At 44.7% G+C, this 27,636-nt stretch overlaps 1 protein-coding gene across 3 annotated transcripts; it reads right to left on the reverse strand.

Annotated features, from left to right (window-relative positions):
- Positions 1–27,397, reverse strand: LOC132387296 (NACHT, LRR and PYD domains-containing protein 3-like). Of its 3 annotated transcripts, none has more exons than XM_059959652.1 (9): positions 26,711–27,394; positions 13,691–13,857; positions 13,262–13,433; positions 13,099–13,164; positions 3,361–5,074; positions 2,240–2,326; positions 1,595–1,765; positions 1,272–1,439; positions 1–1,104 (listed from the first exon to the last, which is right to left on the reverse strand). In XM_059959652.1, exons 1-9 carry the CDS (start codon positions 26,925–26,927, stop codon positions 1,017–1,019), a joined length of 2,850 nt encoding a protein of 949 aa, XP_059815635.1. In that variant the 5' UTR covers positions 26,928–27,394; the 3' UTR covers positions 1–1,016. The 3 variants fall into 3 exon arrangements, with proteins under 3 accessions (XP_059815635.1, XP_059815636.1, XP_059815637.1); XM_059959653.1 differs by lacking the exon at positions 26,711–27,394 and adding an exon at positions 19,900–20,099; XM_059959654.1 differs by lacking the exons at positions 1–1,104; positions 1,272–1,439; positions 1,595–1,765 and adding an exon at positions 1,773–2,064 and having other exon boundaries at positions 26,711–27,397.
- Positions 27,398–27,636: the final 239 nt, after the last annotated feature.

The raw sequence follows: 27,636 nt of genomic DNA on the forward strand, positions 1-27,636 counted from the left end.
GGAATTTACATCGGTTTAATGATTGCATCGTGGCAAATGTAAATTCAACAACGTCTGACCTCCATGAATATATGTTGCTCATTATTTTTTTAAACAAAACTATAAAAGTTTATTTGCGCAACGTATACAGAAGACAGGGAGTACACTCAGATTAAAATATGATTACTACCGTCCATTAAACAGTCAGATGCCTGCGGGCCACCGCTCCCGATGATCCCCCAATGTACCTATTGCGATCGGATACTCCCTGTCCAAAGACAGCCGGTCACGAACGTATCGTCGGAAGAGGGGCAAGCAGGCAGATCAGGTAGAATCCTCCATTTTCTGACTGCGAGATCGGTAAATGAGTATCACTGCCAGGCACAGGAGCAAGCGCACCAGGAGCTCCTCCTAGGGTCCCACCCCGTTGTGTACTGGGTGTCCGTATATGAGGAGCGCCGAGCTAAGATGCTGCCAGAACCTAAGCAGTAGTCCCATCAGATACTCAAAGAGGGGCTGCAACCTCCCTGTCAGTCACACATAATTGACTGACCGGCGACAACGAGTGACCGGTTGAATAATCAGTCCCGTTTCTCACCGTCATTCTGGTCGGGGGACCGATGAGTATAAAATCACACTTCACGGAGGTGTCCGAGATCGCTGCAGATCCAGGGTCACTGCCGAGGGATTTGTCAATTTAACATCATTATATCGGCTACACTGTGGAATGTACCGTTTTCAGCCCGAAGTGAGCATAAGGATTCTCTCCCTGGATAATCCATCCCAGGAACACTGAGGTCCCAGACTGTGTAAGTCCCTGGCGCTTCACTTGGAGGAGCTCCCGAAACCAGTCACCAGGAGATAGCAGCGCCGCTGGGCAGGACACGTAATTACGCCAGACCTCTTGTGACGTCACAGGACACTCGGCTGGAGCGTGGTCCGTTGGAAACATTGGTTATTAAATAGGGAAGGCAGCTCTTAAAAGGGAGTACGGGGAAATTCGGCAAAAAGTGTCCCAATTCCGTGGGCGCGAATGTTCACACGGATACTCTCAGACCGGGTCTGGTTTCATCCAAAGAACTCAGTTCCTTCCTCCCGGTCTCACTGAACTTATTCACAATCAGCCTGAAACAGATGGGTGGGAGAATAAAGATGAAATAAACAGATTACACAATAGTGTCAGTAACAGGGGACCGGGGTTAATGTTTCAACGACACGCACAGACAACTATCACCAGAATACCCGCGGATCCGCTAATATTTTATCAATTGAACATTCACACAAACACTCACTCGATCCGCTGCAGATTCGGGAGGGTCTGTATGAGGCGGCGAAGAGCAGTCACAGATTGGTCTGTGAGAAAATTGTAACTTAAGTACAGCCCCGTCAGTGATGGGTTTGTACTGAACGCGAAGACAAGGTGGTCGACACCAGCGCTTGTGAGACAGACACGGCACAAACTGGAGATGAGAGAAAGTGAGAGTGAAGGACACAGAGAGACAGGAGACGGTACAAATCCCCAGTGTTTATCTGTAACACAATTACTGATCACATTAATGTTCAGTGTCAGATAGCCAGTGACTGTAAACACAATCTCCCACAGTCTGGTACTTACCACAGTTTCTGTATTTTACACTCTGACTTCCTCAGAGCCGCAGACACCAGTTTCACCCCTGAATCTCCCAGTATATTATCACTCAGATTCAGTACCGTCAGTGATGAGTTTGTACTGAGAGCGGAGGCGAGGTCCTCGGCACCAGAATCTGTGAGACCGACGTCAATCAACCTGCAAATACAAGACAGGGGGTAACGCGCAAGTACACAGGAGACGGTACAAATCCCCAGTGTTTATCAGTAACACAGTTTCTGATCACATTAATGTTCAGTGTCAGACATCTAGTGACTGTAAACACAATCTCCCACAATATGGTACTTACTCCAGTTTCTGTATTTTACCCTTCCACTTCTTCAGAGCCACAGACACCAGTTTCACTCCTGAATCTCCCAATATATTATCACTCAGGTTCAGCTCTGCCAGTGATCGGTTTGTACTGAGAGCGGAGGCGAGATACACGGCACCCGAATCTGTGAGACCGACACGGGTCAACTTGGAGATGAGAGAGAGTGAGGGTGGGCGCAGAGAAACAGGAGACGGTACAAATCCCCAATGTTTATCAGTGACACAATTACTGATCACATTAATGTTCAGTGTCAGACACCCAGTGACTGTAAACACTATCTCCCACAGTCCAGTACTTACCGTAGTTTCTGTATTTCACACCCCGGGTTCTTCAGAGCCGCAGACACCAGTTTCACTCCTGAATCTCCCAGCTTATTGTGACCAAGGCTAAGCACAAACAGAAAAAATGATGAACAAAGTGATTCAAACCGTGGGTCTGAGGGAATTTCTCTCACTCGGATATTTCAGGAAACATTAAACCCTCCAGAAAATCACTGATCAGAGTTCCCATCACTGTCAATGTCCGTCACTGCCCAGCTCAAGGGGATTCACCGAATGTCAGTAATTTAGTCAGTCAATGTGACCCTGCAAACTCCACATATTCTGTCTCATACTCTGAATGATAGAAAAGTGTTCCAGACGTGAAAAGGTGTGGAAGGAGCCCGGGTCAAAAGTGGGAGAGAGTGCCACAGTGAGGAAGATTTGTGAATGGGAAAGTGTCAGTGAGACCCACCTGAGAAAAAGGGATAGGCAGAAAGAATCTGCAGGAGGAAGTGGAATGGGGTGTAGAAGGAAGAAGGAGAGATGGCACAGAATGTATGGGAAATGGGGAGCAGAGAGATCCCCATGAGAAAATGGGATGGGGATGAGCGGTCCCACAGGAGGATATCAATGGGAAAAAAAGAATCTGGCAGACGAGGGGATGGCCTAAAGACATGGCACAGGCGGTGTGGGTTTTCAATGAAGCCCACAATCGGGACAGGTGATACGCCTATGGTTGTGGGCAGGGGTGGAAAATCTCACAATGTTATTTCTTTCTTTCTCACTGGGACAGTGTGATGACGGTCTCTTGTCTCTCACCTGGAAGGTGGTGTGAATCTCTGACCCACCTGCTGCAGTCAGTATCGGTCTGGGTGTCAGTAACAGTGAGAAGGAACATTGTCAATGGACGTGTCACAGGCAGCGAGAAACACGGACATTCCTGTGATTTACTCCCATTAAACCAATGGCCGTTGTTCACTGATCTGATGAAGTCTCCAACATCCCTTCACAAGGAACCACAGAACCCTCCCGTCCTTGGGGAATTACTGACCGATACCCTGGGCATTTGTCACAATTCTTCTCAATCTGATTTACTACAGTTTTACCCAAATCCCTATGGAACAGTTTCACAGATCAGAGTAAAAGATAAATCAAGTTACCTCAAATCCTGGCACTTGTGCAGCCCGGGTCCCAGCCGCTGTATTCCTTCACACTGAATGTGGCAGTTCCCCAGGTCGAGGTGTTTTATTGTATCACAGAGTCCGATGACCTGAGACAGGACCGCGCAGTCAATCGGGGTCAGTGTCATTCCACTGAATGAAAGTGTTTCCACAGATCCCAGTGCGGCCTGAGCCAGTCCACGATTCTGAGACTCAAACAGGTAGTGCAATGTGTTCAGGAAACTCCTTTTACCAGCTTCACTCCATGTGTTTCCACTCTGGCGTTTAACCTCCTCCTTCACCCAGTCAATAACCCGGCAGGTTGTTTGATGAGGAAATGGACCCAGAAACTCCTCCAGGCCCGCAACGGTCATTGGGGAGGAGAGACCAGCAACAAAACGGAGAAATAACTCAAACCGCCCATCTGTCGTGTTGTGGGCTTCAGTGAGGAATTTCAAGATATCCCCGGGATGTGGATTCAGGAATTGTGCGACTGCAGCTACAAACTCTTGGATGGTGAGGTGTGGGAATGTGTACACCACGCTCCGGTCATAATCCTCTCTTTCCAAAAGCTCTATGAGGAACCCGGACAGGAACTGGGAAGGCTGCAGTTTGTAGTTGATCAAATCCCCATCTGTAAACACAATTTTCCTCTCGAACACTCCTCTGAAGGCCATCTGACCAACCCTGAGTAACACATCACGGGGGTTCTCAATCTCACGGCCGTGATTTCTCAGGATGTTGTAAATATAGTAAGAGTACAGTTGGGTGATGGTCTTGGGAACTTGTTGCGGGTCCCTGACTGTTTGTGTGAAGAAGGGGCCCAGTGCCAGAGCGAGGATCCAGCAGTAGGAGGGGTTGTAGCTCATGGTGTACAGGATCTCGTTCTGCTTCACGTGTTTGAAGACAGCTTCTGCCACCGTCTGATCTTCAAAATGCCTGTGGAAATATTTCTCCTGTTCCTCACCAACAAATCCCAGGATTTCAGCACAGAGATTTATCTCCGACTTTTTCAATAATTGTAACGTAGTGGGGCGTGTTGTCACCAGCACCGAACACCCTGGGAGCAGCCTGTGCTGGATTAAACCGACCACAATATCAGACACCTTACACCAGGATTCAGGATCTATGCATGTGTGCTGAGGATCTGTATCTCTCTGACAGTCAGCAAAACCAATTATGTCATTGAATTCATCCAAACCATCGAATATAAACAGCAATCCCTCTGGGTTCTTCAAGACCTCCCTCAGGATATTCCGGAAGTAAGGATACTGATCAAGAATCAATTCCCTCAGGTTTATTCGACAGTTGATAGAGTTTAAATACCGGAATTTAAAACTGAAGACGAACTTGAATTGTTTGTATATTTTCCCTGTGGCCCAGTCATAAACAATCTTTTGTACCATTGTTGTTTTCCCGATCCCAGCGACTCCGGCTACTGCTGCCGAAATCCCAGATTTTGATTTACTCCTGGAAAAGCTGCTCTGGAACAACTGATCGAACCGGAATTTTTCTGTGCAGTCCTCATGGTCTCTGCCTCTTGCCAGCAGCTCATGTTCCACCAGTCTCCGATTTCCAACAGTAGAAATGACCGTGAGCTCAGCGTATCGATCAACCAGCTGGAAAACCTTCACCTTCTCCCTCATCAGGATCGTGTTCACTCTCAGTGTTTCAGTTTGTGCCCGCAGAGTCTCCTTGTGTTTCTGTTGAACATCTTCCATGGGAACAGACAGTGGACAAACTGTTAGATGCCTCAACTCAGAACTCAGTATTTAAGCACATAAGTGTTAGCTCAAAGCTATTGCATTAATTGGATTCATCAATGGATGTTCGTGCAGTAAAGTAAATTCAATTAACAGACTGCCGACTGGACAGAGTGACTTAGTCCAGATAAAAACCAGATCATCACATTTTCATATTAACTGTGCTGTGAAGGTGAGTATTTCCCTGGTAGTTTACTGACCCCCAACTGTCCGGTACTGGACATCCTCCCATTAATGCCAGAGATGTCATTGTTCCTGTGGAAGAACTTTGAAAGTCCAGTATTGACGTGGCGTATGGAGATAGAGAAGAGTGTAGTGGGTATTCAAACAAAGGAGCAGATCGGGAATCACAGCTATCCCTCCCCTCTCCCCGTCATTGATTCAAGAAGTACTGTCTTTGATCAGTATGTCCACTGTGTGGGATGTGATGGGGGGGGAGAAAATGTCATTGTCTTTTCAGGAGATTGAGACAGTCAGCATTTTGACATTAAAAAGCAAACAATCCCCCCCCCCATCATCACAGATGCTGATCAGCTCACTGAGTTCTTCCAGAAAATAGTTGAGCCGACTACACAATTTGGATAGCGGAGGATGAGAGGTGACCTGATAGAGGTGTGTAAGATGATGAGAGGCATTGATCGTGTGGATAGTCAGAGGCTTTTTCCCCAGGGCAGAAATGGTTGCCACAAAAGGACACAGGTTGAAGGTGCTGGGGAGTCGGTACAGAGGAGATGTCAGGGTTAAGTTTTTATTTTACTCAGAGAGTGGTGAGTGCAAGGAATGAGCTGCCGGCAACGGTGGTGGAGGCTGATACGATAGGGTCCTTTAAAATACTTTCAGATAGTACATGGAGCTTAGAAAGATGGAGAGCTATGGGTAAGCCGAGTAATTTCTAAGGTGCGGGCATGTTCCGCGCAAATGTGTGGGTCGAAGTGCTTGTATTGTGCTCTGGCTTTACTATGTTACTATTTTTTCTGTGTTTCTATGGTCTATGACTTTAAATACAAGTTTGGAGACCACGGCGATTTCAAATCGGGTGCTGCAGAAAGCAACTGAGACCGGGAAGTTTCGTTAGCAGGTGGTTCAGGTTTTCAGCTGCTCCAGGACCTGCATGGAACATAGAACAGCACGGGAATGCGAACCTCTGCCAATAACGTTTTAGTGCCAGACTGATGGCACATTAAACTCTGCCTTCCTCAATTTAGCTGCAGACCTGTCCGTATTCACAGCCATATTACAACAGAATTTGTGTTCACTGCTCCCAACGGCTCTCCCAGGCAATATGGGGAGTGCTCAAGGTTAAGACAGATGCGATCATCCCCAGTAGAGATAGAGGATTTGATATGCAGGTAAATTCTGGAAAGATGCAATAGCAGCTAGTTTACTGCAGAAGGTAATTTTAACATTCCATGTGTTGCTGATGACCCAGCATATTCTGTCCCGTCTTTCCTTACTGCAAGTGTATTTCAGGAATCATCTCCGATGGTGGGATGTGTTCTGGGAATAATGTGTGTAATATCTGAACTAATGAAGAGGCCATATTGCAGCTGGTATCTCTACTGGGGATGATCGCATCTGCCTTAACCTTGAGCACTCCCCATATTGCCTTAGTGCTTGAACTCGCCAGAATTTCCTCTCAGTGCAGCTGCCAAATTTCCAAGATCAGTAAATAATGCTCCCCAATCACTTTAACCTCGCCCTCAAATCTGAAATATCAGAACTCTAGAAAATTGGGCTGCCAATTCCGTCTCTCTCAATCAAATAAGATCAACAAATTTTACTACCAAAACTGCACACAATACTGCAGATTCGGCCTCACCGATGCCTTATACAACCTCACCATAACATTCCAACTCTTATACTTAATACGTTGATTTATAAAGGCCAATGTGCCTAAAGCTCTTTTTACGAACCTATCTACCTGTTGAAATTGCTGGGGCCATGGCAGATATATTTAAAAACGTCAGTATCTATGGGTGATGTGCCGGTGGATTGGAGGATAGCTCATGTTGTTCCGTTGTTTAAAAAAGGTTCTAAAATTAAACCGGGAAATTATAAACCGGTAAATTTGCGGTCGGTAGTAGGTAAATTATTGGAAGGAGAATTTGCATAGGCAGGAGCTTATAAGGGAGATTCAACATGTTAGGTCATGCCTACCAAATCTATTCGAGTTTTTCGAGGAGTTCACAAGGAATGTGGATGAAGGGAAGGCAGTGGATGTTGTCTACATGGGCTTCAGTAAAGCCTTTGACAAGGTCCCGCATGGGAGGTTAGTTAGGAAGATTCAGTCGGTAGGAGTACATGGAGAGGTAGTAAATTGGATTACACCTTGGCTTAATGCGAGATGCCAGAATGTGGTAGAGGAGGATTGCTTCTCTGCGTGGAGGCCTGTGACTAGTGGTATGCCACAGGGATCAGTACTGGGTCCATTGTGACTTATCATCTATATCAATGATCTATATGATAATGTAAATTGGATCAGCAATTTTGCTGATGATACAAAGATTGGAGGTGTAGTGGACAGTGAGGAAGGTTTTCGAAGCCTACAGTGGGATTTCGACCAGCTAGAAAGATGGGCTGAGAAACGGCAATTGGAGTTTAATACAGACGAGTGTCAGGCAAGGCACTTTGGAGGGACAAATCATAGTGGAACATACAAGGTAAATGGTCGGGCACTGAGTAGTGCAGTAGAACAGAGAGATGTGGGAATACAGATACAAAGTTCACTAAAAGTGTCGTCTCAGGTAGATTGGGTCATAAAGAGAGCTTTTGGAACGTTGGACTTTATAAATCAAAGTATTGAGTATAAGAGTTGCAATGTTATGGTGAAGTTGTGTAAGGCATTAGTGAGGCCGAACTTGGAGCACTGTGTGCGGTTACGATCAGCAAAATACAGGAAGGATATTACTAAGGTTGAAGGAATACAGAGAAGGTTTACAAGGATGTTGCTGGGACGTGTGAAACTGAGTTAAAGAGAAAGGATCAATAGGTTAGGACTTTATTTCCTGGAGCGTAGACGAATGAAGGGAGATTTGACAGAGGTGTATGAAATTATGATGGGTACAGATAGAGTGAATGCAAGCGGGCTTTTTCCACTGAAAGCTAGGGAATAAAACCAGAGGACATGGGTTAAGAGTGAAGGGGGAAAAGTTTAAAGGGAACATGGGGAGGGGGCTTCTTCACACAGAGAGTGTTAGGAGTGTGGAATGAGCTACCAGTTAAAGTGGTAAATTTGGGCTCACTTTTAACATTTAAGAAAAGCTTGGACAGGTACATGGATGAGAGGGGTATGAAGCGAGATGGTCTAGGTGCAGGTCAGTGGGACTAGGCAGAGAAATGGTTCGGTACAACCAAGAAGGGCCAATGTGCTGTAATGTTCTATGTTTCTATGGTTCTAACATCACACTTCCATGTGCTGATAAACACTCAAAATCCCACTACCTAACCCACAGCTCTTTCCGCTGAACTAACTAGTTCAGACCAAACAATTCCATCATGTTAGTTTTCCTGCCATTGCCGGCCTTACAATAAGTTTTATTAGAATAACCTGTATCTACTAGGCAGGAGATAATGTATCTGGACAAGTGCTTGGAGTGGCGGTGGAGAGCATTGTGTCTCTGTTATGGAAAGGAATGGCGATGCCCTGAATTGAGGACCTGAATTAGGAGAAGGCAGATGTCAATGTAATACATGGTCTGGATGAGGTGTAGGGACAGTTAGTTGCAGCTAAACTACAGATGAGAACAGATTTATATAAGGATGTCGGAAACATGCCAAGTGTGTACAGGAATTCACTGAGATTGCAGAGCCTTTCAGGAGTGTGCAGGATCACAATATGTCAGGACCCTGCCAGGGGTGTGTGGTGTCTCATAGTGTGTCAGGACGCTGTCGGTTGTATGTGGGATCTCACACTGACTCAGTACCCTACTAGGGATGTGTGTGATCTCAGGAACCTGCCGGGGGTTTGTGTGGTCGCAAGAGTGTTCGGAACCAGCCAGGTATGTGTGGTCTAATAGTGTCTTAGGACCCTGTCAGGATGTGTGGGGTCTCACAGTGTCTCAGGACCGTACTAGGGGTGTGGGGGTCTCATGGTGTGTCCGGATCAATTCAGGGGTGTGTTGGGTCACGAAGACAGTCAAGACCCTGCCAGAGGTGTGTGGGGGTCTCACAGTGTTTAGGGTGCTGAAAAAATACACGGAGTTACAAAGGAAGGAAGCTGATAGGTAGGACTGCAAGTGTAGTAATCTCCTAATTCCTACCTGTGCCACCCGACAGTAAGGACAGGTAAACAGTGAGGTATGCATGTCTGAAGAATTGGAGCTGGAAGGAGGGAATCAGATTTCTGAATAATCGGGACAAAAGGGACGTGTTGCACTTAAATTCCGGGAGTGTCAATATTCTTGAAGGCAGATTTACTGAAGCTATTGAAGCAGTATAAACTGATATGGCAGGGGGATTGGAACCAGAATGATAGAGCTGGGGATCAGCCATCAGCTTTACAAGTAGCTGATAGGTGTAACATGAATGGAAGGAAGGACAATCGCATGACTGGCTACAAATGCAGTCAGAGCAAAGAATGAAATTGTATCAACGTTGCAAATTTCAAAAGGACAAAGGATGCAGAATGGAAGGTGCAGTATATAAATGTACGTAGCATTCAGTATAAGGTGGATGAACTTGTTGCACAATTAGAAATCGGTCGGTATGAGATGAAAGGCATTACTGAGTCGTAGGTGAAAGAAGACGACAGTTGGGAGCTTAACGTCAAAAGCTATACTTTCGATCGAAAGGGCCGGCAGGAAGGCTTATAAGGGCTCTGTTGGTAAGTGATAGAATTAAGTCTTTAGAAAGAAGTATTATAGGGTCGGAGAATGTTGATTTTATAGTTGTTGTTAAGAAGTTGCAATAGTTAAGAAAATATTAATGGAGACTTAAATCGGCCTTCAAATATTATCCACACTGGAAAGGCATGCTATAGGGTAATGACAAAATTGCAATGGGGTCTTAAATATGCAAGAGGATTGTGAAACTCAGGTTGGTATTGGATGACAAGAGAGGTAATTTGTTGCACGCCTACGAGATGGCTTTAGAGCAGCTAGTGATTGACACTGCTCTGGAAAGTCTGTCTTCGAGTTGGTACTGTGTAATTAGCCAGATGCTATTAGGAAGCTTAACGTGAAGGAACCCTGAGGAAGCAGTGATCATAATATGATTGAATTCATAGTGCAATTTGAGACCGAGAAGCATAGCTGACTTGTATCTGTATAGCAATGGAATTACAGAGACATGAGAGAGGAGCTTGCAGCGGAGGATTGAAGAAGGATACTTGCGCGGAGCAGAGACGGCGGGAGTTTCTGGGAATAGTTCACAGGGCGCAGGATATGTATGTCCCACAGAGGAATAAGTTCTCAAATGGCAAGGGTAGACAACCGTGGCTAACAAAGGATGTTAAGGACTGCTAAAAGGCTGGGGAAGGGCATATGCTAGCAAAAGTGAGTAAAAGTCGGGTGATTGGCAAGCTTTTAAAATTTAACAAGGCAACTTAAAAACAGCTGTAATAAGTGATCAAGGCTATAGAAAGGAAATTATATTCTGGTTAGATTAACCTCAGTGATTGGCCAAGTGTTGGAGGCTCTTATTAAGGATGAGGTACTTGGAGCCTAATGATAAAATAAGTCAAAGTCAATGTGAAACCTTGCCAAGGGAAATCTTGCCTGAAAAATCTGTTAAGAGTTAAGAGTTGTTATAGGAATTAGCAAGAAAGGTGGGAAAAAAAGAGGCCATGGATTTCATTTACTTGGATTTTGAAAAGACGTTTGATAAAGTGCCATACAAGAGGCTGCCTACCAAGATAAAATTGGAAGAAAGGGAAAAAATTGGCAGATAGAATACAGTGCTGTAAAATATATGATAATGCATTTTTGGTAAAAAAAGAACAACAGAGCCGACATTTATCAAAATGTGGAGAAGGTTCAAACACAAGAGGTGCAGCCTCGTGTAGGACTCTCGGAAGATTAATTTACAGGTTGAGTCTGTGGTAAGGAAGGCAAGTGCAAACGCAATGTGTCAGAATCCTGGAGGGAGTGTGTGCTGTCTCACAGTGTGTCAGCAATCTGACAGCGGGGTCTCAGAGAGTGTCAGGACCCTGTCAGCAGTGTGTGGGGTTTGAAAGTGTGTCAAAACCCTGTTACGGTGTGGGTGTCTGACAGTGTGTCAGGATCCTGTCAGGGGTGTGTGGGATCTCCCTGTGTGTCAGGACCCTGCTGAGAATGTGTGGGTTCTCCATTCAACAGATTTCGGCGAGATGGGGAGCGTGGGAAAACGATGTTTGTTGAAATACAACACGAGTGAATCTGCAGATGCTGGAAATAAATAAAAACACAACATGCTGACAGAACTCAGCGGGCCAGACAGCATCCATGGGAGAAGGTAGTGACGACGTTTCGGGCTGAAGCCCTTCATCAGGAGTCAAAGAACCCTCTCTTCTGTTAAATGTAGCGTTCTGTGATCCAACTCCTTCTGTGATTATGAAGCCTCACAATCTCTTGATCCAATCCTCGGGCTCCACTTTCACCGACACATTGTATTTACGGATGCAGTGAGCTTCTTATCCAGACGTTCAGAATTTACATAATCTCAATATTAATTATGATTGTTTTCAGTCCTCTGCACCTTCCTTGCCACAATCCACAACCCTCGGTTTCCCTGTCCTAATTCCCATCTCTCATCCTTCCACAGTGTCCATCACACAACACCGGCAGACAGGAATTTCAGCTTCTGTGTACTGAGCTGTGGAATCTGTCCCCCAGTCTCACCCTCTCTAACACTGTAGCAGTGTTTGCACTAGGGAGTGTAGATGTAAACACAGCGGGTTCATCTGCTGCTCTGTGGTTGAACAGACCAGTTGGGATGTTCCCTGCTTTTCTAATTAAAGTGATGCTATTATTACTATTCTGTGACTGGAACTTCAGTGGACGCCCAACTCTGAGAAAATATAATTTGCGGGAACTGGGGGAGTTTGGAAAATGGTTCAGGGTGAGGCTGTTCAGGAGGGGCAGTGCCTGGCAAGGGAAGGTTTTCACTATTTGCTGTGAAGAAATATAAGTTTATTTTCCATTCTCCAGATCGCCCCTTCTCCACTCACTCCGGTGGGGATCTGCAGTTGCAGGCCCCAGAGCGGTGTGACCACTTTCCTCAAACTCGCCAGCTCTCTGCCTCTTTCCACAAAATGTCCTTTGAAAACTCTCCCTCTAGCAAACACGTTTCCCTGTGTCTCACTGTGTTCTCTGTCTCAGTTCCAATATTTACCTGGTCAGATCCTTGGGGCTCAAAAACTGAACCGCCCGACGCAAATTACAACTGTTGGTGGAAACAGAGGCCAAGTTTCAACTTGATGAACTCCGCCTCAGCCTCATCTGGGCCACTGCGTACCGTTCTGATCACCCCACTACCGGAGGGATGTTGAGGCTTTAGAGAGGGAGCAGAAGAAGTTCACCGGGATTCTGCCTGGTTTAGAGGGCATGTGCTATCATGAGAGGCTGGATAAAATTAGCTTGTTTTCTCTGGATCATCGGAGGACGAGGGGGGCTCTGACACAGGTTTACAAGATTATGAGAGGAATAGATCGAGTGGATAGAGAAAATCGGTTTGTCACGGTTGAAATGTCTATTACCAGAGGGAATTCATTGAACGTGAGAGAGTATATAAATGAAGGGGGATGTGAGGGATAGTTTTTTTTTAATCAGTGTCATAGATGCCTGGAAAGCACTGCCTGCTAATTCTTTGAAGTTTTCAAGAGACGTTTGGACAGGCCTATGGATGGAAGGAAGATGGAGGCACATGGACATGGTGCAGGAAGGAAAGACTAGAGTTTGAGTGCATTTGATTTACATCTTAGCTGATTCGGTACAATATTATTTGCCTAATGGCCTATTCCAGTGTATAACCCTTCAATGTTCGATGCATGTTCACTTACCTTTCAGCTCACTGAGAACCTTAAGTAAATCTTGAGCGGGGTTTGATCGATGGGAGGGATCACAGCCTGTATGAATTTGAAGAAATTGAGGGAATAATGTGTAAAATTGTTAAGTGTTCTGTGTTTCAATCCAAATTTAAATTAATCTCTGATATCATCTCACCATATCCCTGTATTTCCTTCAGTATTTTGTCGAACTTTGGGACTGCATTCCGCATTTTGACAAAGGTTTCCCACATCACCCTCCGGGCGCGGGAGCCTTTCTCCATCACCAGGCTCAGGAGGAGTTTAGAACTGTCCGCCCGCTCTCCCTTATCAGCGAGATCAGTGATTTTCTGTGAAGAGTAACGGTGAACATATTGGGGACTGACATCACACAGAGAATAAGAAGTAAATGATGTGCTCTGTAACGGGATCACACTGGGCCGTCACCCTTTTCACCCTTTTCTATCACTGGTTCAGATTCACATGTTTGAGGTTGTATGAACAGTATTTATGTCCTCGCTGTTCTTTTATCTAATTTCATATGCGATGAGACAGATTTCCGACACGTGATGCGCGAGAAGTCAAACCCATTCTCCCTTCCACTCACCCGATGTTCCTCTCCGCTGAACTGATTCTCGACCGTTAACGCCTGGCTCACTTCGTGCACCCCTCCTTCCATCGCCTGCTCCAGCCTGTCCCCGTAGAAGTTCGTCAGCTGCAGCAGCTGGAAATCGTTCCAGCTTGCCAAGAGCTCGGTGATCACTGAACTCGGACCTGTGAAGGAAAATGGGGAGGATTAAGGAAATTACTGAGGCCTGACACCATATCGGGCAGTAACTTTCTCTCTGGTAGCTGAAGATGGTGCGCAGCAGGTCACAAAACATATTCTGAAGTATCTGGGGCAATGGGCGCGGTCCCGGAATGTGTGGTTGGTGGGGTGTGGATTGTGGGGTGTTGGGATGTATAGTTACATCTGCTGAAAGAAGATCTTTCTTGTCCCCGAGAATAAACGTCGACTCTGGAAAGGACACTGCTTATTCCTAAGAATACAGAGACCATTGGACATAACTATCTTCGTACTGCCCATTAGAACTGCTTTGCTCTGGTCAGATTCTGGTGCTCTGCCTGCCTATTCAATCCCTTCCTTGGCAAATCTCTGGGATATTTCACAAAATGTTGGAGGAACTCAGCGGGTCAGGCAGCATCCATGGAGGAGAATAAGCAATTGATATTTCGGGCCAAGGTCATTCATTGGGACTGGAAATGAGGGGACAGAAATTCTAGATTTTGCCACATTACATTCTATTCCTTGTGGTCATGATCTGAAACGTCAACTGTTTATTCCTCACCATGGATGCTTCCTGACCTGTTAAGTTCTGTCAGTATTCAGTGTGTCTTTGTGTTACTTGAAACTTCTAGCATCTGCAGAATGACTTGTGTTCTGGAATACCTCACTGTGTTAATGTGCATCACAGACTGCTAATAAGAACAGCATGTAGACAGTAATTGTACTCCTAAGTTCGCGCAGAGATGTTTCTCTCTCTCTCATCTCTCAGATCAGTCCCTTCACAAATAGTTTGTAAATTGCCGATATTAAATTAAACCCAGACACAGAGTCAAGGCAATATTTATAAATTAAAATAATTCGCCAGCATACCCGTGACCTTTCCCGATATCGTTCTGTTACTCTTGAAAGGGAGCAGTGGAAGACCAGGAAATTATAGACCAGTGAGTCTTACCTCAGTGGTTCATAATTTATAAATATATAACCATATAACAATTACAGCACGGAAACAGGCCATCCCGGCCTTTCTAGTCCGTGCCGAACGCTTAATCTCACCTAAACGGCGCTCAGCCCGTAACCCTCCAATCCTTTCCTGTCCATATACCTATCTAATTTTACTTTAAATGACAATACCGAACCAGCATCTACCACTTCGACTGGAAGCTCGTTCCAGTCAGCTACCACTCTCTGAGTAAAGAAATTCCTCCTCCTGTTACCCTCAAGCTTTTGCCCCCTAAATCTTAACTCATGTTCTCTTGTTCGAATCCCCCTAATCTCGACGGAAAAAAAAGCTTATCCACGTCAACTCTATCTATCTCACTCTTAATTTTAAATGCCTCTATCAAGTTCTCCCTCAACCTTCTACGCTCCAAAGAATAAAGACCTAACTTGTTCAACCTTTCCCTGTAACTTAGGTGCTGAATCCTAGGTAACATTCTAGTAAATGTTCTCTGCACTCTCTCTACTTTGTTGATATAATTCCTATAATTCGGTGACCGCAACTGTACACAATACTCCAAATTCGGCCTTACCAATGACTTGTACAATTTTAACATTACATCCAAACTCCTATATTCAATGCTCTGATTTATAAAGGCCAGCATACAAAAAGCTTTCTTCAACACCCTATCCACATGAGATTCCACCTTAAGGGAACAATTCATTATTATTCCTAGATCACTCTGTTCTGCTGAATTCTTCAATGCTCTACCATTTAATATGTATGTCCTATTTGGATTATTCCTACCAAAATGTAGCACCTCACACTTATCAGCATTAAACTCCATCTGCCATCGTTCAGCCTACGCTTCTAACTGGCCTAAATCTCTCTGAAAGCTTTGAAAACCTACTTCATTATCCACAACGCCACCGACCTTTGTATCATCTGCATACTTACTGGTACAATTTATCACCCCATCATCCAGATCATTAATGTATATGACAAACAACTTTGGACCCAATACAGACCACTGTGGCACACCAGTATTCACCTGCCTCCAACCTGACAAACCATTATCCACAGCTACTCTCTGATATCTCCCATCCAGCCACGGTTGAATCCATTTTACTACTTCAATATTAATACCTAACGATTGAACCTTCCTAACTACCCTTCCGTTCGGAACCATGTTACAAGTCTCACTGGTCCATATAGTCAACATCCGCTGTTTTACCCTGGTCAACTTTCCTCGTAACCTCTTCAAAAATTCAGGTAGTTTGTCAAACTTGACCATCCACGCACAAATCCATGTTGACTGTTCCTAATCAGCACTGTCTATCCAAATAATTATATATAGCATCTCTAATAATATTTTCCTTTAATTTACCCAACACTGACGTCAAACTGACAGGACTGTAATTGCAAGGTTTACTCTTAAAACCCTTCTTAAACAATGGAACCACATGAGCAATACGCCAATCCTCTGGCACCGTCTCCGTTTCTAATGACATTTGAAATATTTCTGTCAGAGCCCCTGCTATTTCTACACTAACTTCCCTCAAGGTGCTAGGGATTATCCTGTCAGGATCTGGAGATTTATCCACTTTTATATTCCTTAAAAGCACCAGTACTTCCTCCTCTTTAATAATTATAGTTTCCATAACTTTCCTACTTGTTTCCTTTATACAATTCAATATCCTGCTCCTCAGTGAATACGAAGAAAATATTTTTTTCAAAATATATCCCATCTCTTTCGGCTCCTCACATAGCTGCCCACTCTGATTCTCTAAGGGACCAATGTTATACCTCACTATCCTGTTGTTATTAATATAACTGTAGAAACCCTTTGGATTTATTTTCACCTTATTTGCCAAAGCAACCTCGTATCTTCTTTTAGCTTTTCTAATCTCTTTCATAGGATTCTTCTTACATTCTTTATAATCCTCGAACACCTCACTTACTCCATGCTGCTGATGTTAATTGTAGATATCTCTCTTTTTACTAAACAAACTTCTAATATGCCTTGAAACCATGTCTCTCTCAAATTTTAACCTTTCCTTTTAACCAAACAGGAACATAAGGATTCTGTACCCTCAAAATTTCAACTTTAAAAGACCTCCAGTTTTCTTTTACATCCTTCCCACAAAACAAATTGTCCCAGTCCACTCCTTTTAAATCCTTTCTCGTCTCCTCAAAGTTGGCCTTTCTCCAATCAAGGATCTCAACCCTGGGTCTATTCCTATCCTTCTCCATTATTATATTGAAACTAATGGTATTGTGATCACTGGACACGAAGTTCTCCCCAATACATACCTCCGTCACCGGACCTATTTCATTCCCTCACAGGAGATCCAACACTGCCCCTTCACTAGTCGGTATCTCTATGTATTGCTGCAAAAAAAAAAACTATCCTGCGTACTTTTTAGAAACTCCAACCCGGTCTATGTGTGGAAAATTAAGATCTCCGACAATCACCGCCCTGTGCCTACTACAAATATCTGCTACCTCTTGCAAATTTGCTCCTCCGATTCTCGCTCCCCATTAGGTGGTCTATAATGCACCCCTATAAGTGTTACTAGACCTTTCCCATTCCTCAATTCCATCTAAATAGCCTCCCTAGACGACCCTCTCATCTATCCCATCGGAGCACTGCTGTAATATTTTCTCTGACAAGCAACGCAACACCTCCCCCACCGCCTTGTCCCTCCGATTCTATCACACCTGAAGCAACGAAATCCAGGAATATTTAGTTCCCAATCAAACCCCTCCTGCAACCATGTTTCACTAATAGCTACAACATCATATTTCCAGGTATAATTCCATGCTCTCTCATCCACCTTTCTTACAATGCTCCTAGCATTAATATAAATGCATTTAAGAAATTCCCCACTTCTTCCGCTCTGTTTATCTCTAACAGTACAAAGAACGTTACTGTCTTCTTATTTTCGCTTCTCCCGTACATCTTTTCCCAAACGCCGGTTCCCCTCCCCCCATCTGATCTAGCTTAAATCCACTGGAGCCTCCCTAGAAAACCTACCTGCAAGAATATTTGTTCCTCTCCAGTTCAGATGTAAATCGTCCCGGCGGAACAGGTTCCACCTTCCCTGGAAAATTGCCCAATTATCTATAAATCTTATAAATATTATCTATAAATCTGAAGCCCTCCCTCCTTCAACATGTCTTCAGCCACGAGTTGATCTGCACTATCTTACTATTTCTAAACCCACCTGCACGTGACACTGGTAGCAATCCTGAGATTGCTATCCTGAAATCGATAGAGAAGATCCTCAGAGGAAGATTTATGGAAATTTGGAAATTAGTCAGCATGGCTTTGTCAAGGGCACGTTGTGCCTTATGAGTCTGATTGTACTTTTTGAGTATGTGTCTGAATACATTGATGAAGGAAGAGCTGTACATGTAGTGTTTATGCATTTCAGCAAGGCATTTGATAAGGTAACCCATGCAAGTCTTATTGAGAAACTAAGGCGGCATGGGATCCAAGGGGACATTGCCTTGTGGATCCAGAACTGGCTTGCCCACAGAAGGCAAAGTGTGGCTGCAGAGGGGTCATACACTGCATGGAGTTTGGTGAATACTGGAGTGCCGTAGGGATCTGTTCTGGGAAACTTACTCTACGTGATTTTTATAAATGACCTGGATGAGGAAATGGAGAGATGACTTAGTAAGTTTGCTGATGACACTAAGGTTGGAAGTGCTCTGGATAGTGTGGAGGGCTGACAGAGGTTAGAGAGGAGCATTGATAGGATGCAAAACTGGGCTCAGAAGTGGCAGATGGAGTTCAACCCAGATAAGTGTTCAGTGGTTCATTTTGGTAAGTCGAATATGATGGCAAAATATAGTATTAATGATAAAACTCTTGGCAGTCTGGAGGATCGGAGGGATCTTGGGGTCCGAGTCCATAGGACGCTCAAAGCAGCTGCGAAGGTTGACTCTGTGGTTAAGAAGGCATATGGTGCATTGGCCTTCATCAATCGTGGAACTGAGTTTAGGCGCAGAGAGGTAATGTGGCAGCTATGTAGGACCCTGGTCAGACCCCACTTGGTGTACTGTGTTCAGCTCTGGTCGACTCACTACAGGAAGGATGTGGAAGCCATAGGAATGATGCAGAGGAGATTTACAAAGATGTTGCCTGGATTGTGGAGCATGCCTTATGAGAATAGTTTGAGTGAACTCGGCCTTTTCACCTTGGCGCGACGGAGGATGAGAGGTGAGTTGACCTGATAGAGGTGTATAAGATGATGAGAGGCATTGATCGTGTGGGTAGTCAGAGGCCTTTTCCCAGGGCAGAAATGGTTGCCACAAGAGGGCACAGGTGTAAGGTGCTTGGGAGTAGGTGCAGAGGAGATATCAGGGCCATTATTTGTACGCAGAGTGTGGTGAGTACATGGAATGGGCTGCCGGCAATAGTGGTGGAGGAGAATACGAAAGGGCCTTTTAAGAGAATTTTGGATAGGTACATGGAGCTTCAAAATAGAGGGCTACGGTAGTCCTAGTAATAGCTAGTGTAGGGTCAGTTTCACCACAACTATAGGTTTTCTAAGTTTCTATGTATTTCGGAGTGGTCTCAGCGAGTTGGCTCAGAGATGACCATGACAAACTGGATTCATTCATCTCCCCAGCTACCAGGGTGGACAATCGTCCAATAGAACGCCATAGTCTTTCTCCTCCTGCCATTCCCACCGCCCCGGCAGAGGAACTCATGCTGCTGGGACGGAACCGCCTTTCTCCCGCTGAGCGGCTCCGGAGACTGAGAGCAGGTGAGTGTCTACATTGCAGCCAGTCCGGCCATTTCCGTGCTACCTATCCCCTTCGGCCCATGAAACTCGCCCCTCTCTTCCTAGGACCTTTCGCGATTGAGCGTATTATAAACCCCATGTCAGTTCGACTCAAACTGCCCAGACCTATGCACATCCATCCTACATTCCATGTTTACCAATTGAAACCGGTCTCTGTCTGCCCTTTGTACCCTCCTGCCCAACACCCTCCATCCGGGCGGATCATTGACGACCACCCACCATACACCGTCTGGCGAATACTGCATGTGGGCCGCCGAGGAAGGGGCATCCGGTACCTGTTCGATTGGGAGGGATACAGCTGGAGCAACGTTTCTGGATTGCCTTCTCCTTCATCTTGTTTGTAGTGAGCTGCTGAAGATGTTCTATCGGTCAGTTGTGGAGAGCGCCCTCTTCTTTGTGGTGGCGTGCTGGGGAGGCAGCATTAAGCAGAGGGACGCCTCACGTCTTAATCAGCTGGTAAGGAAGGCGGGCTCTGTCGTGGGCACAGAACTGGAGAGTATGACATCGGTGGCAGAGAAGAGGGCGCTGAGTAGGCGACGGTCAATCATGGAAAACCCTGAACATCCTCTGCACAGCACCATCCAGAGACAGAGAAGCAGCTTCAGCAGCAGGTTGCTGTCAATGCAATGCTCCTCAGACAGGATGAAGAGATCATTACTCCCCAACGCCATTCGGCTCGACAATTCAACCACCAGGGGCAAGACATGTTAAAGTGCCGGGGTTAGGACTGAGATTAAGTTACCACTCAATGCACTTTAGTAAACTATTTAAGAACTTTTTAAAAGCTATTTATTAATGATTTTTGGGAGGGTGATTTTAGATGCATATATTTATACTGAGTTAAATACTGTATATAATTAGTTTTGCTACAATATGTGTATGGGACACTGGAAAAATGTTGAATTGCCCCTTGGGGATGAATAAAGTAGCTATCTATCTATCTATCTATCTATCTATCTATCTATCTATCTATCTATCTTGGACCCTTCCCTCATTCGTGATTTCCATCCGGCCCATCTGAACAAGCCTGCTGGTTCGCATGGAGGATCCCGTTGAGGGCGGAGGCATTGTCCTGGTCCCGATCGTTAATCCCCTATTCTGCTCCTAATCCCCTTTGATTATGCCTTAATTCCGATTGTTAATTTCCCATTTACTGCTAATTCGTTTTGATGACAGAACACCTGGTCTCCACCAAGAACTGCAGTACAAGAACCTCGGCGTCACAACCACTAGTCTCCAGTCCGTTGGTCTTTTTTCCTATGATGTAACTACGTTCCCTGACCGCTTAGAACCGTTTGTTCTGTCTAGCTCCTTTTTCCGGGTTTACCTCTCAGACTCCACTTCTCTGAGTCAAGGCTCCGCGTCAGGATTTCGTGTCAAGGCTCTAAATCAAGGCTCCATGTCAAGGCTCCATATCAGAGCTCTATTTGCTGTTCGGCGTTTACACCCGTGTAAGAATTTAGACTCAATCTCCGGCCCGTGTCCTGTCCTTGGGTTCGCTCCCTACACTCTTGTAACACTTGGTTTAGTTAAAATTCACCGCTATATTCTCAACAGAAGTTTCTGAATCTGCCGATTATTTCAAATATTCTGAGTTACTTAATGAATACTTTGCTTCAGTATTCACCACGAAATGTGGGGATGACTTACAGTGGACTGAAATCTTGAGTGTATAGCCATTAGGAAAGAGGATGCACTAGAACTTTGGAAAGGTATTAAATTAGATAACCGCCGGGACGAGATATAGCCCAAGCTATTGAGAGAAGCGAGTAGGGAGATTGCTGAGCCTCTGGCGATGATCATTGCATCATCAATAAGGACGGGAGAGGTTCCATCGGATTGGAAGGTTGCAAACATTGTTCCCCTGTTCAAGAAATGGAGTAGAGATAACACAGTAAACTAAAGATCAATGAGACTTACTTCAGTGATAAGCAAAATATTGGAGAAGATACCGAGAGAGCATTTGGAGAGACATAATCTGTTTCGGGTTAGCCAGCATGGCTTTGTGAAGGGCCAGTCATGCCTGATGAACCTGACCGAATTTTTGAGGATGTAACAAAACACGTTGATGAAGAGCGTTGATGTAGAGTATATGGATCTCAGCAAGGCATTTGATAAAGTACCCCATGTAAGGATTATTGAGAAAGTAAGGAGGCATGGGATCCAAGGTGGAAGTTCTAAGCCGTTTCTAGAGTAGGTTACATGGTCATCATAACATTGTGGAACTCTAATATGCTGGAGATTTAATGTGGCTTTTTAACACTGATCAACATAAAAATAATTTTGTGTTCAAAGTAAAAACAGCTCTCTTGAAATGTCATCGGAATTAATAACATATATAAAACACAAAATATTTGATTGCATCGGCATTCATCCTATTTTAACATGAGACACAAAATCAGCACTGGGGCAGCCAATTGGCTTTAGATCTCACATAATTAGTTTAATGGATATCTGTTTTTGGAGTCCTATATATAGTCTAGGTGTTGTAATTGATTGTAGTAAAAATTCAGCTGTATCTGGAAGGCCCAGCTTTCGGTGAGTCAGTATCCTGGCAGAAAATACACCCTAAAGACAAAGGAACACTCAAAGCAACTCCATGAAAAGGTTAGAAGATCGATAAAAGAACATTAACAAGTCAGTAAGTCTCCCTTGGAGTACAGTTAAGTTAATCATGGAGAAATGGAAAGAAAATGACACAGCTGTAAATCTGCCCAGAGCAGATGTTCTCAAAACCTGAGTGCCCGTGCAAGGGCACCAGTGAGGCAGGCCACCAACAGACCTATGACAATGGAGGACTAACAAGCGTCAGTCCCTGAAATGGTGGAGACTGCACAGGCAAGAACTGTTCCTGGGTGCTTCACAAGTCGCAGCTTTATGGGAGAGTGTCAAAGAGAAAGGCACTGTTAAAAACAAAAAAAAAAAAACTCACATTAAATCTCAGCTAGAGTTTGCCAGAAGGCATATGGGAGTCTCTGAAGTCAAGGAGGAGTAGGTTTTAAGGTCTGATAAAAGCAAAATTGAGATTTCTTGACATCAGACTAAATGCTATATTTGAGGGAGGTTAACGGGGTCAGGTCGTGTTCCTTGAGTGGGTTATATGTACAAATTTGGTGCTGAAAATTATGGACGTTGGCTGTTCACCACTGATTTATGCTATCATATCACTATTCCAGACACTGTAGTGAGTTCTGAACCTGTATCCTGCCCAACGTTGATAGAACTGCAGAGTTACGGCAATGCTACCATATCGGCTATTTAAAACTCCACACAGTTCTCTCCTCCTTTCAGCTGCCAGTTTAATTCTTTGACGTGCGATTCTCCCTGGTTCTGCTGTGCAAGGGATTGTATGGGATATCAGGAAGGGGTAGCGCCTCTGGTGGGGAACATGTCGCGTCCTTTTCAGAGAGGTTTGTCCACCTTTGATCCCCACTCTCATTTGTGGTTACCCGCAGCTGTTTGCTTGCGACAGCGGCCACACCCCGGACAACGGGTTCGACAAGCCGGCTAAACCAGGTGAGGGTAGCCGACGGGTATCAAACCCTCGGTGAGATAGGGAGTTGTCTATCCCAGCATGTGAAGGCAGACTCCGGCGGACAGAGCGGACGAGACCAATGGCAGGTCCAACGGTCAAGAAGGCGATCTCTTCAAGCGTCGTGGAGCAAGACACAGAAGTTGTCCTGGTCATGCACTGCGCCCAGTCCCATCTCCAGCCGTCTCGACTCTTGTGCTGCCACCGGAACCAGATGGGAATTGGGAAGAGAGTTTGAGGCTGACGTTGTGCAACTCTCCCTCACTTAAATCCAAATTAGGCCCTAGTCTCGACACCATCATCAAATAGTGTCGAGGTCTTCATCGACGACGATGGAAGAGCAGAAGTGTACCCAGGTATCAAAATGGTTGCCAGTCTTCGGATGAAATTTGCCTGATGTTTCTCAACATAAGTAGAACTGTATCAACAGTAAAGGCAAAATTGCGTATTTTAAATCTAACCTGTCAGAAAACGTGTCCACCACTTCCTCAGCCCCTTTCAAGCCCCTTTAAGACCATCCAGCACTGTCTGTTGCAGACTCGGATTCTGCCCTCCGGATAGTGGACCATTGGTCCCCATAAAGGATTTGCTTAAGAAGTTCGGCGGGTAGAGGCAAAGAATATCGTTTGACTTAAGGGTAAGTTTCCTCCTTTTTATTGCACAATCAGAGAGTGAGGATGCCAACACAGTGGAATACACTTCTTGTGGGATGTGAGAATGAAAGACCTCCAGTGTCTTTGCCGACTACATCTGCAAGAAGTTCATCCAGCTGTAGCTTCTGCCAGAGAACATTGCGAAACTGGAGCAGGAGCTGGATGGACTCTGGAATATTTGGGATGCTGAGGATTTGATTGACAGGTAATAAGGACGGGTAGTTATACCTAAGGTGCAGAACACAGTTAATTGTGTAATAGTCAGTAGGGACTAAGCAGATAGTAGACAGTGCAGGGTATCCCTGTCCCCGTTCCTCTCAATAGCATGTATACTGATTCGGATACGGTCGGGAGGATGGCTCAGCAGAGGTGATCTGCAGCGTCAGGTGTCTGCCACTGCCTGGCTCTGTGAGGCAGAAGAGACGATGGCAAAGCAGGCAGGCAGTAGTGATAGGGTAGAACAGCATCCCCGATTGTCAGGTTTCCTCCAAGATGCCAGAGACAAGGCCATCTCATATCGAGTCTGTAACATTTTTAACTGGGAGGGTGAGCAGCCTCAGGTATCCGTACACTTCAGTACCGATGAAATAGGTAGGAAGGTAACAAGGTCCTGCAAAGAGTGTTTGGGGACTTGGGTGCTAATTAAATGGCAGGATGACATGACTACCAGGTTTGTTATCTCAGGGAGGTTACCTGTCCCTAGTGCTACCGAGACCAGAAAAAAGGAAGATAACACAGTTTAAAATGTAGCTACCGAGTTGTTTGAGGAGGTATGACCAGATTTGTCGATCATTGGCTCTCTTCCAGGGAAGCTGAGATCTGTATAGACATAGCAGTCTGCACTTTAATTTCACGATGGACGGACTAATATCATTGCGGGGAGGTTTACTATCAGCACTCAGAGGCTTTTTAACTAGAGTTGCAGGGAATGGGAACCACTGGACAGATGGTACGATTACTGGATAATGGGCAGATAGTGGAGGAGCTGCACGGAAAATATGCCAGGCCTGTACATAAATTCATGAATGGAAATTGATTGCAATTGCGTCTATATTAGTGCAGGGAATATTGTTCATAAGGCCTATAAGCTTAGCATATGGATCATAATGTAGCGATTGGTGAGATTTGGTTGAGGGAGAGGCAGGACTGGCAGCTTAATAACCCAGATTTCGGTTCTGGTTGCCTGCTATAGGGAATATATCAATAAGATTGATATAGCGCAGAGAAAAATATACAGCAATGTGCCTGAGTTACAGGACTTCGGTTAGAGGGAATGTTTGAACAGTTTAGGATTTTAGGTTAGGGCGGCATTGTAGCATAGCGGTTAGCAAAGTGTCTTTATGCAGTAGCGACCTGCGTTTAAATCCCGCAGCTGGTTAAGTAGCCTATACGTTCTCCCTGTGTTTCCGGTATCCTACCGAATTCCAAACATGTTTGGGCTAGTAGCTTAATTGATTACTTGCATATATTAGGTGGCGCGAACATATCCTGACGTGTTGTATGAAGGATGGGATGGGGTGTGGTGTACACTGTATGTCAAGTCCACTGGCTCCTGCTCATCGATTTGTCCGGCTACTTTTGATGTGAAGCTTCTAATTAAACATGTCTGCCCTTTGATAAACCTGCTCAAACTGTATGCTATCGTTTCATGAATGTCAGAATCAGTTCTTATGAAGTATTTGACAAGGTACTCAATGGTTTATTTGAAACTATTTTGCAATCTACCAACATGCTTCAGGTTCAAAGCTTCCAGACACTTCCGGAACATCTATGTCAAAGGGAAACCCATTATGAGAATTGGCTCCACTTGTGCATAGCTTTTGAATCTTTGTGTTCATTTTCACTCCATTTTGTGGCATGATCACACTCCTCATGCGGTAGGTTTTCTGATAGAATTTTACTGTGTGCTCCTCCCATTTCGTTTGCTTTGCTATCTGTAAACTTCAAATCCATGTTGAAGCGGAATGAAACACGGAGCTGATGCTGGTTAAGAACTATTAGAAACTGACGCTAGGGAAGATTTATTTGACTACAGTTTCCTGGTCCAATTAAGTGGCAAAATGTCCCAAATAAATGAAATAAATCGCAGATATTTTCTCGATCTGAGTTGTTTTCTTAGGGAGGTGTCTTAAATAAGCGTCCGGCCTATTAATTGATGGCCCAATTAAAGGATTCGACTGCCTTATTAAAGTAATCAATCCCACCCTAGAGTCACATAAATGTTTATTACAACCAGAGATGTTGATCGATTTAAATGATACTTCTTTATTTGTGGATCACGTGCTCCTTTACACAATGGAAACAAAAAAAATGGTAAAGTATGAAAAAGTTAAAATTTAATAAGTGAAATGTTGAACAGTATTCATCCCGCTTTGCCCAGTACTTAGCTGACACTTCTCATGCTGTAATTACAGCCAACATCCGTTTCGGATAAATCCCTTTTAGCTTTGCAAAATATGACTGAGCAGGGTATGCTCATATTTCCTTGCAAGGTTGTTCAACTTGTGCCAGGTTTGTTGTGAAGAGGCTCTGCCTATGGGGTCGATATTTCTCTGCGTGAACGCATGGGCTTCCGGTTTTCTTCCACACTCCAAAGACGTTTGGGCTGATAGGTTAGTTCGACGTATGCGTATAATTGGCGGCATGGATTTTTACCCCGTGCTCGATGTAGGAACGGATGGAGAAATACGTTGTATGACATGCCCACTGACTCACGCTCATCTACCTCAACAGCTACATTTTATAAAAATGTCCAGCAGAGTAATCAAACGTGTCTGTCCTTTTATAATCTGCTGACATAGTAAGCTGTCTTCTCACCAATTTCAGAATTAGGCAGTGTTCTTATGTAATATTTTACATGATACTCAATGGTTAATTTGAAACTGCTTGAAATTTACTAACCTGCTCTATTTCCAAAGCTTTCAGACGATTCCAAAACATCTGTGCTGAAAGCAGCCTCTTCATGTAAAATGGGTTCTGCCTCTGGATCTCCATTATATTGAGTACGTTCGATACAATCTCTTCGTTCACTGTCACTCGATTCTGTGGCACGATCAGCTACTCTGTCCTTGCAGCAGCGTTCCAGCAGAGCTCCGCAGCATGAAAGTATGCCACCCATGTCAGTTGCGTTGCTCCCTGCAAAATGCAAACCCAGGTTAAAGATAATGAAGCAGCAGTCTCCTGTCCCAATTAAGTGGTACAGTGTCCCAAATAAATGATAGAAATTCCGACTTTCAAACAATGTCCCAAATAAGCGGCTTCCTCAATTGACCAGATTCGACTTTGAAACGGTATTCAGCCCCCGATCCTTGGGTCACATAAATTAATATTACAACCATGGATTTTGATCCATGGATTGTATTTGTGAATCACATGCTCCCTTTTTGTTCAACAGCTGAGCCCAAAATCAGGAGAGTATGCCTTACGAGAACAGGTTGAGTGAACTTAGTATTTTCTCCTTGGACAGATGGAGGACGAGAGATGACCTGATAGAGGTCTATAAGATGCTGAGACGCATTGATCATGTGGGTAGACAGAGGCTTTTTCGCAGGGCTGAAATGGTTGCGACAAGAGGACACGGGTTTTAGGTGCTGGTGAGTAGGCACAGAGGAGATGTCAGGAGTAAGCTTTTTACACAGAGAGTGGTGAGTGGTGTAATGGGCTGCCGGAAACAGGGGTGGAGGCGGATACGATAGGGTCTTTTAAGAGACTTTTGGATAGGTACATGAACCTTAGAAAAATAGAGAGCTGTCGGCAAGCCTAGAAATTTCTAATGTAGGGACATGCTCGGCACAAATTTGTGGGCCGAAGGGCCTGTATTGTGCTGC

This window comes from Hypanus sabinus, unplaced genomic scaffold (genome assembly GCF_030144855.1).
Source record: "Hypanus sabinus isolate sHypSab1 unplaced genomic scaffold, sHypSab1.hap1 scaffold_1702, whole genome shotgun sequence".
Lineage (NCBI taxonomy): Eukaryota > Metazoa > Chordata > Chondrichthyes > Myliobatiformes > Dasyatidae > Hypanus > Hypanus sabinus.

What these genes read in the sequence shown, in the direction of transcription:
- LOC132387296 (XM_059959652.1), bottom strand. Translation starts at nt 26,927, where the DNA reads ATGGGTGGCATACTTTCATGCTGCGGAGCTCTGCTGGAACGCTGCTGC. An exon ending in TCAGCGGAGAGGAACATCGG is followed by an intron (nt 13,434 to 13,690) that starts GTGAGTGGAAGG and finishes TACTCTTCACAG; the next exon opens with AAAATCACTGATCTCGCTGA. An exon ending in CCGAATCTGCAGCGGATCGA is followed by an intron (nt 1,105 to 1,271) that starts GTGAGTGTTTGT and finishes CATCTGTTTCAG; the next exon opens with GCTGATTGTGAATAAGTTCA.